The sequence below is a fragment of the Orycteropus afer genome, unplaced genomic scaffold (genome assembly GCF_000298275.1).
Source record: "Orycteropus afer afer isolate SDZICR_OR568_19922 unplaced genomic scaffold, OryAfe1.0 scaffold00054, whole genome shotgun sequence".
In the NCBI taxonomy this organism is placed as follows: Eukaryota; Metazoa; Chordata; class Mammalia; order Tubulidentata; family Orycteropodidae; genus Orycteropus; species Orycteropus afer.
The window spans coordinates 14,454,455-14,467,744 of record NW_006921641.1 but is presented as its reverse complement, the minus strand read 5'-3'; the positions used below and the strand labels follow the sequence as shown (position 1 = coordinate 14,467,744).

The window sequence follows — 13,290 nt, the reverse complement described above, 5'->3', positions numbered from 1 at the left end:
GAAGACTGAGGTTGTCAAAGAATTCACGTTGCTTGGTTCTACAATCGATGCCAATGGAAGCAGCAGTCAGGACATTAGACGATGTGTAGCATTGGGAAAGTCAACTGCGAAGGAACTGTTTCAAGTGCTGAGGAGCAAGGATATCTCCTTGAGGACTAAGGTGCCCCTGATACAAGCCATGATACTTCCATTTGCCTTGTATGTATGTGACAGCTGGACAATGAATAAGGGAGACCGAAAAAGAGTTGATGCTTTTGAGTTGTGGTGCTGGCGAAGAATGCTGAAAATACCATAGACTGCTAAAAGAACTAACAGATCTGTCCTGGAGGAAGTGCACTTAAAATGCTCCTTGGAGTGAGACCGGCCAGACTTCATCTGGCCTATTTTGGTCATGTTGTCAGAAGGGACCATTCCTTGGAGAAGGATGTCATGCTTCGTAGGTTGGAGGGTCGACAAAAGCGGGGGAGGCCTTCAACGAGATGGATTGACACAGTGGCTGCGATGATGGGATGGTGGAGCTGGGCGGGATCGGGCAGTTTTTCGTTCTGCTGTGCATGGGGTCGCTATGAGTAGGAAACGACTTGACGGCACCTAACAACAAGTGTTATTAGTGCTTTTGCTGTTATTGCCGTTTGACTTGCTTTATTCTTCATTTGTAGAATGAAAATAGTTGTATGCAGTAGGATTTTTCTGAGGATTTAATCAGTTAATACTCCATTCGAAGGGGTTACTGTTTTAAGTTCTAAACATGTTAACTAAGTTATTATTAATATATGAAAGGACCTTTAGATGGATCTTTTCCACATTCTGCATACAAATTAAACTAATGTCCTTACAAATTAAAGTCCAAAAGGCCAAATGGCGTTTTCTAAATTTGTACTGCTTATCAGTGGCTTAGTGCCTAAGGCATTTGACTGCTAGTCAAGCATTTGAAACCCACCAGCCACTCCTGGAAGGAAGACAGGGCAGTCTACTTCCGTAGTAAGGAGGGGTGGCTATGAGTCAGATCCTACTTGACAGGACAGCAGTGCTTACCAGTGACAGAACAAGTACTAGAATTCTGGTCTCCTAAATTCCACACTAAGCAACATTGAAAGGTTGCAGGTATGTGGTTTGGCAATCTACTTCTGTTGTGATGTTGTTGTTGTTGTTATTTGCCATCGAGTCGGCCCCGACTCATAGCGACCCCTCCTTGGGTTTCTGAGGCAGTATCACTACGGAAGTAGGAATGCCCAACCTTCCTTCCGAGGAGTGGTTGGTGGGTTTGAACCGCCAGCCTTCTGGTTAGCAGTCAAGTGCCTTAGGCACTATGCTACCAGAGCTCCTGTTGTGATAGTACCTCAGAAACCTAAGGCGAGGTCACTATGAGTCTCATCCAACTCGATGGCAGTGAGTTTGGTTTTGGTTATTTTGTATGGTTGAAGACAGTTATTTTTACTTGAATCAAAACCACAGATATTGATCATGTAGCTATAAAGGTAGTTTAACTTTGTCTGGCATTTATTATAAAGGTTATTTCTGTCTGCATTAATTATGTATTGATGTGTCATCAGAAGTCAAGCTTTGGAAAACTAATACTTAAGAGTGGCTGGAAGTTGCATTTATCCTTCTTGCCACTGGATGGTGCTTCTGCAACATCATTTAGTGAAATGTGTTGGATATTGTCTCATTTTAGTTCCCTCTTGCGTAGTTGAAAATTGATGAATGAGTTAGTCTGTGGTAAATTGAAATACTTGGGGACTTAGATTCCAAGAATCTGTAAAAAGTGGAATTATCTCTAGTGTGTTTAAAAAAGAATCACTAGGTTCAAGTCCTATTATTGTTCTAGTCTGTAGTAATTAAGCAGAGGATAATGTTGTTGGATAGTCTTCTGGCAGAATCTTAGAGAGAAAACAAACAAACCAAACTTGCTGACATCAAACTGATTCCAACTCATAGCGACCCCCACTGGGTTTCTGAACCTGTAAATCTTTATAGAAGTAGATTGCCCCATCTTCCTTCTGAGATGTGGCTGGTGCGTTTGAACTGCTGGCCTTCTGGTTAGTGGCCAAATGCCTTATCCACTACACCGCCAGAGCTCCTTTTAAAGGAGAGACTGGGGATAGGTTTTTCTAGCTTCTCTTGGCAGCTGAGCTATGATGAAGTTCTCATTCCTAAATTTTATCAAAAGCTTTCCTGTTTATCTTAGCTACAAGTTTTTCCATGGTTTTAGGTGTATGTGTTTAGCAGTATGGAAACTACATATTAAGGTGGCAGAGGTACTTAGAAAAATGTAGAGCTGTGAAAGTTGTGTCTGAATATGACAGCAGGAGGAAGGCTGGGTGAGATAAGGTTGGAGAGGTGAATTAGGGCGGTGCTAGGAAATATGTGTGGTTTTATTCATAGAGTAATGTTCAGATTGAGATGTTCAAGTAGTGGAGAGAACATTTTGTAAATATATGCACTCTGTTACCTAGTTTTTATTTTATTAATGTAATAAGTACATAATTTAAAAAAATCATATAGTACTGGCCTATAGTAACAACAAAACAAATCCTTTTCCATCGCCCCCATGGGTTACTTTTTTTCAAATATTTTTGGCTTTCTATTCTTTGACGCCACGTTACCTCTTGTTGTTAGCTGCCATTGAGTCTGCCTCTGCTCATGGCATCCCCAGGAAGAGTTGTGGATTGTTCTATTTTGATTCATAGGATGTCTATTGGCTGTTTTCAGAGTTATATCACTAGGCCTCCCTGGTTCATCTTAGTCTGGAAGCTCCACCAAAACCTTTTGAAAAACATAGTAACACAAAAGCCACCACTGACAAACAGGTGGTGGCTGTACCTGAGATGCAGTGGCTGGCAGTCAAACCTGGGTCTCTGTAGGGAAAGGTGAGACTTGTACCACTGAACCACCAGTGCCCTTCTATGTTGTCTAATCATATGTTTTTAACCTAATTTTTTCTAGAAATTGTCTCATTGTTATGGGAGATGAAAATTTAATTTTCTTGCACCACTAGACGTTCCTAACTCCTTTCCCTTCATCTTCTCAAAGAGTGGTGATGCTTACTTTCACTGCTTAGTTAACTGCTGTAATTGTCCCCTTTCTTGGACAACTGTTTGATCTTACTGAGTTTATAGTTCCCTCATTGTTACATGTAGTAGGGATAGTGCCTTGAAATCTAGGCAAATGTATGTTAAGTTTGGAATTGAGAGGAAAGGTCCAGTCTGTGATATAAATTGTGGAGTGTCAGTGTGTATGTGAAATGTAAAGCCATGTCACTAAGGGAAAGCACCAAGGAAGTGATTGGAGATTGAGAAAAGAAGTAGTTCACTGCTGTATTTGGAGGTCAGAGAGAAGAAAAGAAACCAGCAATGAAGATTGAAGAGTGGCTAGAGAGAGAGAAAAACCGGAAGAGTGTTCATGAAAAAGATCTATTAGGTCAAGTCAGATGAGGACTTAGAAATGACCATTGGCTTTAACAACATGGAGATTATTGGTTTTAATGAAAAGCATTTTGGTGGAATTGTGTATGTGTATGGGGTTAACAACAACAAAACTTGATTTGAACAAATCCAAGAAATGGAAAGAGAAACAACTAAAGACAACACGTATAACTAACTTTCAAGGAGTTTTGCTATAAAGGAAAAGAAAGAGATGAAACTGGTGAGGAAGAATCCTATCTCCAGAAGAAATTCAATAGGTTTAGAATATGATACTTGTGGTGATTGACAGTGGAGATGGTGAGGGAGGTCTCAGGCATTTAGGGTGAAGTTTCCTTCTACCTTGAACAGATGGCTTTAAACAGCCTAAATTCTTAAAAGTTTTCCACTGATACCTAATTTCCATCCTAAGAGGGTTAGAACTTTGAGGCTGTGTCTTAATTCATTTCTCTAAAGAAATCAAACTATGGACTTTGGGTGTTGTTGTTGTTGTTGTTATGTGTCGTCGAGTTGGCCCCGACTCATAGCAACCCCTCCTTGGGTTTCCGAGGCAGTATCACTACGGAAGTAGGATTGCCTAACCTTCCTTCCGAGGAGTGGCTGGTGGGTTTGAACCGCCAGCCGTCTGGTTAGCAGGCAAGGGACTTTGGGTGTAGTCTGAGGTAAATCCTGGCCAAATGGCTTTTTTTTTTTTTAATTGGGTATAGAAAGCCTAAAGGGGATAAGCTGAAGATTTTACCTAGTTAAGGAGTCAAAGGTTCAAACCAAGACTGAAGGGATAATGTAAACCCAAGAGTTTGGAGGCCTAGGACAGGTAGTTAATATGCTTTATTGAGGGTAGATTTTAAACCATGTCTTGGTGAGAGGAAGGTAAGTATTAAAACTGAGATACGAGAGTAAAGACCTTGCGAGTTGGAATGGGATAGTGAGAAGAAAGGAGTGGTTAGGAAATGCATTGGATAATGCTGCTGCTTCTCTTTACATGATAAGCATATTCCCACTCCAGTACCCCTTCCGGAAGTTTATGGGCAGGGACTTTTTTTTAGTCTTTTTTCTCTTCCTGGATCCTCAAAATATTTGCATAAAAAATAATTCCTTTGTGGGAAAAAGTTAATTCCTTAAATATTTTGACGTTTTAATTGGCGGAATATACATACTATGACCCATCTGCCTGGTGTGAGAAATCTATCCTAGTGGTACAGACCAAACCATTATTCATTAGAACCAAGATTAGCAAATGTTTTCTGAAGCTTGATTTATCTTCAGATATGTTAATATACTTTGGGCATTTTTCATTATTAAATGTTCACTATCAGTTGAGACTTGAATATATACCTTTTTTTGTGTTTCTGTTTCATCATTGAGAAACTGAGTCTTGAAAGGTAAATGGAAGTTTATCGGGAAAAGAAGATTGGGATGAGGAGAGGTTTTCAATGGCGTATACTATGTGAGAGGAGCTATTGTAGCATAGTGCCTAAGGCACTTGACTGCTAACCAGAAGGCTGGTGGTTCAAACCCACCAGCCACTCCTCTCGGAAGGAAGGTTGGGCAGTCTACTTCTGTAGTGGTACTGCCTCGGCAACCCAAGGAGGGGTCACTATGAGTCAGGTCCTACTCGAAGGCACATAACAATAACAACATACTATGTGAGAGACATGATAAGCTTTAGGAGAAATTTAATACCCTGGTTTTCCATGTCTTGGTAAAAATATCATCTCAGACTCTTGTTCATCATTTGATACTAAATTTTTTTTGTTCTCATTTAAAAATAAAAATATTCCCCCTTAGAAATTTTAATCATGTTAAATAATTATTCCATAATCTGAAATTTTGGGGATTCATTTTGGCTTGGGTTTGCACTCACATTAGTTGGGTAATTTTTTTGTGTGCTATTTAATGTTTTAAAAATTTGAATAGTGAGGGCTTTATTCAATAGGGCTTTATTGGTAGAAGTCCTCTGTGGTCTGGTAAAAGGATTTATACCTGCAGGCAGTTACTACATTTGCTGGTTACTACTTTTTATATAAATTTGAATCCTCCAACTTAAGTGAGGCAAAAGGCTGGTATCAGAAATTTCTTCATGGTGTCTCTGCTGCTGCTAATGAGCAGGTTTTTTTTTTTTCTTCTAGGTGACTCTTACTAAGGTTATAATTGTGTCAGTTACACAGGTGTGGGGCCCATGTTCAGGAAGCAGTTTGGCCTTTGGTCCTGGTTCATGAGAGCTTGACCACACCTGAGGCCAATAAGTGGGGCTGCTTAGACCAAGAGGGATCACCTTGGGGCCCAGTGCTGATAAGCTTCAGGAGGCATAATGTCATATATCATGGCCACATGGTGAGGCCAGTAAAAGGGCTTGGAAGGCAAGGCTTACTGGATCTTCTTGCGTGGATAGAGTGAACATCTGCTCTCAAAAGAGTAAGCATGTAACCTGGGGAGGGAAGCTCTACACCTTTCCAGACCTTTCCCTTTATGTTTATATTCTTTCTGTTTGTTTGTTTGGTTAAAGATAGCACCTTTCCTTGTGAGTCCTTTCAATGAATTTTCATACTTACGAAACAGGAGGGGCCAGAACCCACTGAGTTAACCCTGGGTGAATGGAGATAAGTGAGAAAGAGCTGCATAGAGCAACTGGAGTCTGGATTAACCAGATAAAGGAAGTTGAGATTTCCTTGGACTGGTTTGATACAGTTGGCGCAAGAGCAGGGTTGGTTATAACCCTCACTGCTCACTAGGTTTCAGGCACACGTCTTGGTTCCAGTATTCCATCTTGTAAAGGCCCGGCGTCTTCCTTACGCTCTGGTTTTCAGTTCCCTCTTTGTTTTTGGCCCTCTCTTTCTTGAAAACGTATTGGAATTACACACTATTTCAGTTTGTTGTGGCTACTCTATTGCTGAGATTAGATGACTCAATCCTGGTAATAGAGTAGATTTACTTTAGTTTCTTTTCTAAATGGAGATACTAGACTTTTTTTCTCCTCACTTTGCTTTTTGCTATTAAGGTTATTGCCTTCTAAGTGAATGGGCTGTTTTGACAGTCATCCATGGAAGGTTATGCCAGTCACACAGCAACTTCAGAAGTCTCACGTAGAATGTTTAAGAATGTGTGCTAGAACTGAGTGTTACTGTTGGAATTTAAAGTCCCTCCCATAATGTCTTGAACCTTGTTTAATTTGTAGCTCATGCATTTGTCTTGATTGACTTTTTGCTTTAAAGTTACTCTTTTCCTTTTCTGATAGCTTTTATTCACTCTGCCAAATAAGCCATATCAAACAAACCAAAAGAGTTGCTGTCAAGTCATTTCTAACTTATAACAACCCTATGTGTATCCGAGTAGAACTGTACTCTATGGGGTTTTCAGTGCCAGAGTTTTTGGGGAAATAGATCACAAGGCCTTTCTTTCAGGGTGCCTCCAGGTAGATTTGAACTACCAACCTTTCAGTTTGTAGCCAAGCCCACTTGCACCACTCGGGGACTTCTAAATAAGCCATACAGGGGGTTACTTTTAAAGAGTTGGTACTTTTGATCTTTGCCATATACTTTAGGAATTACTGAGTTAATACATTCTGTTCTTTTTATATTTTTCCCTTTCTAAAACAATGGTTGAATTTTGTTAACAATTTTATTTCCTAATGTAAACTTGTAATGCTATAAATCACCCTCTAAATGATGCTTTAACTGCATCACACAAATTTTTAATGTAATATGCATTTACTTTCATTCAGTTCAAAATTTTTTCTTTGTAATTGCTTCTTTGGCCCATAATTTCTCATTTGATCCTAAATATATGGAAAAATTTCCAGATACCTTTCTGTTATTTTCTAATTTTGTTGTGTTAGAGAACATACTTTGTATTTCATTACTCTTAAGTGTATTAAAGTTTCTTTTATGGCTTGTATGTTTTATTTCAATTAAGTATGCATTTGTAAAGAATATGTATTGTTGCTGGATAAAGAGTTATATAAATGTTAATTAGATAAAATTGGTTAATAGTGTTGTTCAAGTTCTCTATATCATTATTGATTTTCTGTCTACTTGTTTTTATTAAATATGGAGAAAGAGATGTTAATCTCCAACTGTGATTGTGGTTTTATCTATTTCTATTACAGTTCTCTTCTTCATATAGTTTGAACTCTGTTTAGTGCTTAAACATTTAGTATTTTTATGTCTTCTGGATGATTTTACCCCTTTATCATTATGAAATGACTCTCTTTATCCCTGGGAATATTCTTTTGGTCTACAATGTAATGAAACTTATGTTTTTTTTTTTTTTCCTTACTAGAAAATGTCTTTTTATTCTTACATATTCAAATAATAGATAGATTAAAATTGACTTTATTTCCTTATTTGTAAAAATCTTGTTCTTTGTATAGCTATTACATATGCCATCCTGGATCTTATATTCAGGTTTAAAATTGGACACGTTTGCTGATAATTGCATTATTTAGTGATGATCCATAGCCAAACAAACAAATTTTAAAAATGTAAGCATTTTTACTCCAATTAATTTTATCTTTTTTTCTGTGTTGTAGGGATAGACTTTAAGATCAAAACAGTTGAATTACAAGGAAAGAAGATCAAGCTACAGATATGGTAAGTGATACACATTTACTAATTTTTGTGTACTGGACTGTCAGATTCCTGAAGGTTTGGCATAAAATTCTTCTTTGTCATCTATTTAGACTCTTTGAGACTTGCCATTCTAAAGTCAACAGTTAGGTGACATTCTTTTGGTGAAGTAAAAAATTATTGCCATGGACTTTGGAGTCCATTAGGTCTGGCTGAAAAGTTTTACCTCAACACTTACTGTGTGAACTTGAGCAGGTTACCTACTCTCTGTGAGCTTCTTATATCTTCATATGTAAAATGGAGATAATGTCACCTATCTCAGAAGATTGTTCCAGGAAATAATGTACAAAAAGCCTTTATTTAGAAGAATGTTTTGCTCACAGACACACAGTATAAAATGTCTTAAGCAGACTATTTAATGTGTTTATAACTTTCTATAGGCATTGTTCTTTTTATTAGTTTGTATAGGTTTTCACTGTATAAACTCACTAAACTCACTGCTGTTGAATCAAACCTGACTCATAGTGACCCTCGGATTTCTGAGGTGGTATCTCTCTGGAAGTAGATTACACAGTCTTTCTTCTGAGGAGTAGCTGGTGGTTTTGAACCGCTAGCCTTCTGGTTAGCAGTCAAATGCCTTAGACGCTGTGCCACCAGAGCTCCCTTTCACTGCATAGAAGTACAATAAAATTCTTTAAATTTGTATTCAAGTCTATGTTGCAGACTATTTAAAATTGTAGTAGTAATATTTTCCAGTGACTATTACGTGTCTTAGGAGCTCTGGTAGCATAGTGCTTAAGGCACTCACCAGAAGGCTGGCGGTTCAACCCACCAGCCACTCCTCGGAAGGAAGGTTGGGCAATCCTACTTCCATAGTGATACTTCCTCGGAAACCGGTTTCAAGGAGAGGTCGCTATGAGTCGGGCTGACTCGACGGCAAACAACAACAACATCATTACGTGTCTTAATTGTATTACATGTATTAACGCATTACATGCTCATGATGATCCTATAAGGAATGTGTTAACCACTTTATTCAGTATAAGTAACATACAAAAATCTGTACATATTTACTGAAGTGTCCAATTTAGTAAGTTTTGACATATGCATAAACCTGTGAAACCTCACAACAATCAATCAACATAATGACCAAGGCTGTCGCCTCAGAAGTTTTCCTCAGGCCCCCTTCTAATCCTCCTCCTCTACGGGTAACCACTGATTTGCTTTCTGTTATTGTAGATTAACTTTCATTTTCTGTGTCCTTTATATAAATGAAATAATACAGTGTGTTCTTTTTGTCTTCCTTTTTTGGGGGGGGTAGGAGGGAGTCTGACTTTTTATACTCAGCACAGTTATTTTGAAAATCATCAGTGATTGCATGTGTACCATACTTTTTTATTGCTGAGTAGGATTCCACTGTTAGGGTATACCATAGTGATCTATTGTTCCTAGTTTTGAAGTATTAATAAAGCTGCTATGAATATTCCTATATACATCTTTGAATGGGTAATTATGCCTGTTTTAGAGATCGTGAAACAGAAGCATTTTTAAATAATTTAACCAAGTTCTCATTGCCTGTAAGTGGCAGGACTGGGATGGAGACATCCTCAGAATATAGGCTCCAGAGTGGCATTCTTAATTGCTGTACTGCCTTTCATAAATGGTGCAGTTTTTCAGTTCATTTTGTGGCTCTTTTCAGTTACTGTCATTTTTCTTACTTCATTTGTCTTAGATCTGAATTCATGTTGCCTCAGATTTTAATGTAATAGGACTTATCACAGGGTGGTGATGAGGATGAGTGATACACGTAAAGTACTTAGAACAGTGCCAGCCTCATAATTAATGCTCAATAAGTTGTAGCTACTATTATTTGGAAATTTCCATTCTAAGGGTATAACCCTAAGAATAATAAACATTTTATTTTAGGGGATGAACAGAGGAGGAAGTTAGCAAGCAACAAAGAGTACAAAGCTGTGCTTAGAGAATAAGAAGGAAAATGAGCAAAGAACAATGTCCCAGAACCCAAAAGAAAACAGTTTTTTTTTTTTTTTTAAAGAACTATAGCATTCCCTTTTAAGGAAGCTAATAATTGGAATTAAGATATGTTTAACCAGAATGTTTTCATTACCTGACGGTGTAGTTACAAGTTATAATCTTAATCCATAATATCTTTCAAATGTAATATGTTGTTGTTGTTATGTGCTGTTGAGTCGGACCTGACTCATAGCGACCCCGCTTTGGGTTTCCGAGGCAGTATCACTATGGAAGTAGATTGCCCCATCTTCCTTCCGAGGAGTGGCTGGTGGGTTTGAACTGCCAGCTTTCTGGTTAGCAGTTAAGTGCCTTAGGCACTATGCTACCAGAGCTCCCAAATGTAATATAGATTTAAGTAAAATTAGCTATTGTAAAGCGTTTCATAAGACTAGTGATTCTCTGAAACAAAATCCACTTAATGATCGTTAATTTTTATTAATTTTAGCTGGGAAATAATTCAGCACCTGAACTGTGGTTGTGGTACATTTTTTTGTTTCATTATAATTAAGACTGATCTTACAGGAAAGGTTGTCAAAATTTTATTATTTTGAATTTCAGTCAGGTTCTTTTACCCACCCCTCCCCTTTTAAAGTCTTACACATTGTGGCAGACCTCAGCCCTACATATGATGGTCTGTGTTCCAAGCCTCCTAAGTTCTGTCACTTTTATTGGTTCTCACCTCAGCTGTATCCTTCTCTGTACACACATTAGGCCAATAATTTTAAAACTTTTTTTGACAGCAAAAGATAAATTTTACTTTGTGGTTTAGTATGCATGTTGTTGTTATGTGCCGTTGAGTTGGACTCAACTCATAGCAACCCCTCCTTGGGTGTCTGAGGCGGTTATCACTATGTAAGTAGATTGCCCAACCTTCCTTCTGAGGAATGGCTGATGGGTTTGAACTGCCAGCCTTCTGGTTAACAGTCAAGCGCCTTAGGCACTACGCTACTGGAGCTCCTTTATAGACCAATATATATTTTTGAGCTATATAGTATGGATTACATCTCAACATAAAGAAAACAAAAATCCTCACAACTGGACCAGTGAGCAGCATCACAATAAATGGAGAGAAGATTGAGGTTGTCAAGGAATTCATGTTGCTTGGTTCTACAGTCGATGCCAACGGAAGCAGCAGTCAGGACATTAGACGATGTGTAGCATTGGGAAAGTCAACTGCGAAGGAACTGTTTCAAGTGCTGAGGAGCAAGGATATCTCATTGAGGACTAAGGTGCACCTGACACAAGCCATGATATTTCCAATTGCCTGGTATGCATGTGAGAGCTGGATAATGAATAAGGAAGACCGAAGAAGAGTTGATGCTTTTGAGTTGTGGTGCTGGCGGAGAATGCTGAAAGTACCATGGACTGCTAAAAGAACTAACAGATCTGTCCTGGAGGAAGTGCAGCCAGAATGCTCCTTGGAAGCAAGAATGGCCAGACTTCGTCTCACCTATTTTGGTCATGTTGTAAGAAGGGACCATTCCCTGGAGAAGGATGTCATGCTTGGTAGGATGGAGGGTCGACGAAAGAGGGGGAGGCCTTCAACGAGATGGATTGATACGGTGGCTGCGATGATGGGATCAAGTATAGCAGGGATTGTGGGGCTGGCACGGGATCGGGCAGTGTTTCGTTCTGCTGTGCATGGGGTTGCTATGAGTCGGAAGCGACTCGACGGCACTTAACAACAACAACAACAATATATATTTTTATATATTTAATATATAAAATCTCTGCCCTGCTAAATTTGTCCTGTTCCTCAATCTACTCTCCCTCTTCCACATATTTTCTCTTCTTCTATTCCTTAACCTTGTGGGTTTAAAAAATTTTTCCTCTTACCATCATTTTAATCCTTGTGCATCTCAAACAGTGACAAATAATTACCACTTGTATTTGAAAAGGGAGCAGCCCTCAAAAATGCTCTTTTGGAACAGTAAGTTCTGTAGCATGATCTTTAAGATTAATATAAAAAGAGTTCTACTGTACAGGTAAAACTGAAGCGCACCTACTCTTCACTTATCAACTATCCATTAGCCAACATTTTGCATTTATAACAGTGGTCAAACAATCTATCTAACTATTTTCTACATTAACAACATACATCTGGCAGTAACCAGTGCTGAGATGAGTCAAGAATGATGGTGGCTGTGGTGATAAGATGATGTGTCAAGTTGGTTGGGCCGTGATTCTCAGTGGTTCTACAGTTATGTAATGATATAAACTGGCAGTTATGTAATGATGTAGTCATCCTCCATTTTGTGATCTAATATGGTCATTTTCCAGTTTTGCATAATGTACATTTTCCCATACTGCTGATTAGGTTCTTTGGAATCTAATCATGTTGATAAGTGAGGAGTGGGTGTACATCAAAGTAATGATAACATTTCTTATTTAGTTGTTTATGTTTTAGTCTTTTTAAATAGGCTCTCTCTTAGGTAAACACTTAAAAGGAAAATTTTGTTTATTTAGATTTTCACTTACACAGTTGACTTCTTTTAATTTGAAATAATGCATTTTCCTGTGAAGATCACGAATGAGTGACTGGTTAAATTTTGTAATTAATAGTTATTCAGAGATGTAGTGGCTTGCATGTTGCTGTGAGGCTGGAGGCTGTGTCACCAGTATTTCAAATACCAGCAGGGTCACCCATGGTGGACAGGTTTCAGTGGAGCTGTCAGATGAAGACAAACTGGGAAAAGAATGGGGCTATCCACTTCTGAAAAAACTGATTACTGAAAATCTTATGAATAGTGTGAAATATTATAATAGTGTGAAACACTATCTGATATATTACTGAGAAATTTTATGAAGAGCCATGAAACATTGTCTGATACAGTGCCCAAAGATGAGCCCCTCAGGTTGGAAGGCACTCAAAATATGATTGAGGAAGAGCTGCCTCCTCAAAGTAGAGTCGACCTTAATGATACGGATGGAATAAAGCTTTCCAGACCTTCATCTGCTGTTGGGCCACAACTCAGAATGGGAAAAAACAGCTGCAGACATCTATTAATAATTGGAATGTGGACTGTACAAAGTATTGATCTAGGAAAGATGGAAATTGTTAAAAATGAAATGGGATTGTGATAGTTGGAGCTGTGTGTCAACTTGGCTGGACCCCAGTTCTTTGTGGTTGTTCCCATGATGGGATCAGATGACTGTGTTCTGAGTGGCCAGTCTGCCCAAGGGGAGTTTCCCTAGGGGTGTGGCCTGCTTCCAAGATAACAGGGACATCCTGGGAAGAGACACATTCTTTGAGAGATTGGAACCCTGGT

The 13,290-nt window shown here is 38.6% G+C and overlaps 1 protein-coding gene across 1 annotated transcript in view; it reads left to right on the top strand.

Moving 5' to 3' along the window:
• RAB10 (RAB10, member RAS oncogene family) overlaps positions 1 to 13,290 on the top strand; it is a 185,718-nt gene that overhangs the window by 102,687 nt on the left and 69,741 nt on the right. Inside the window, exon 2 of the mRNA XM_007938888.2 lies at positions 7,951 to 8,011. Coding sequence (XP_007937079.1) covers positions 7,951 to 8,011 — 61 coding nt within the window. The remainder of the gene's footprint in view (positions 1 to 7,950; positions 8,012 to 13,290) is intronic.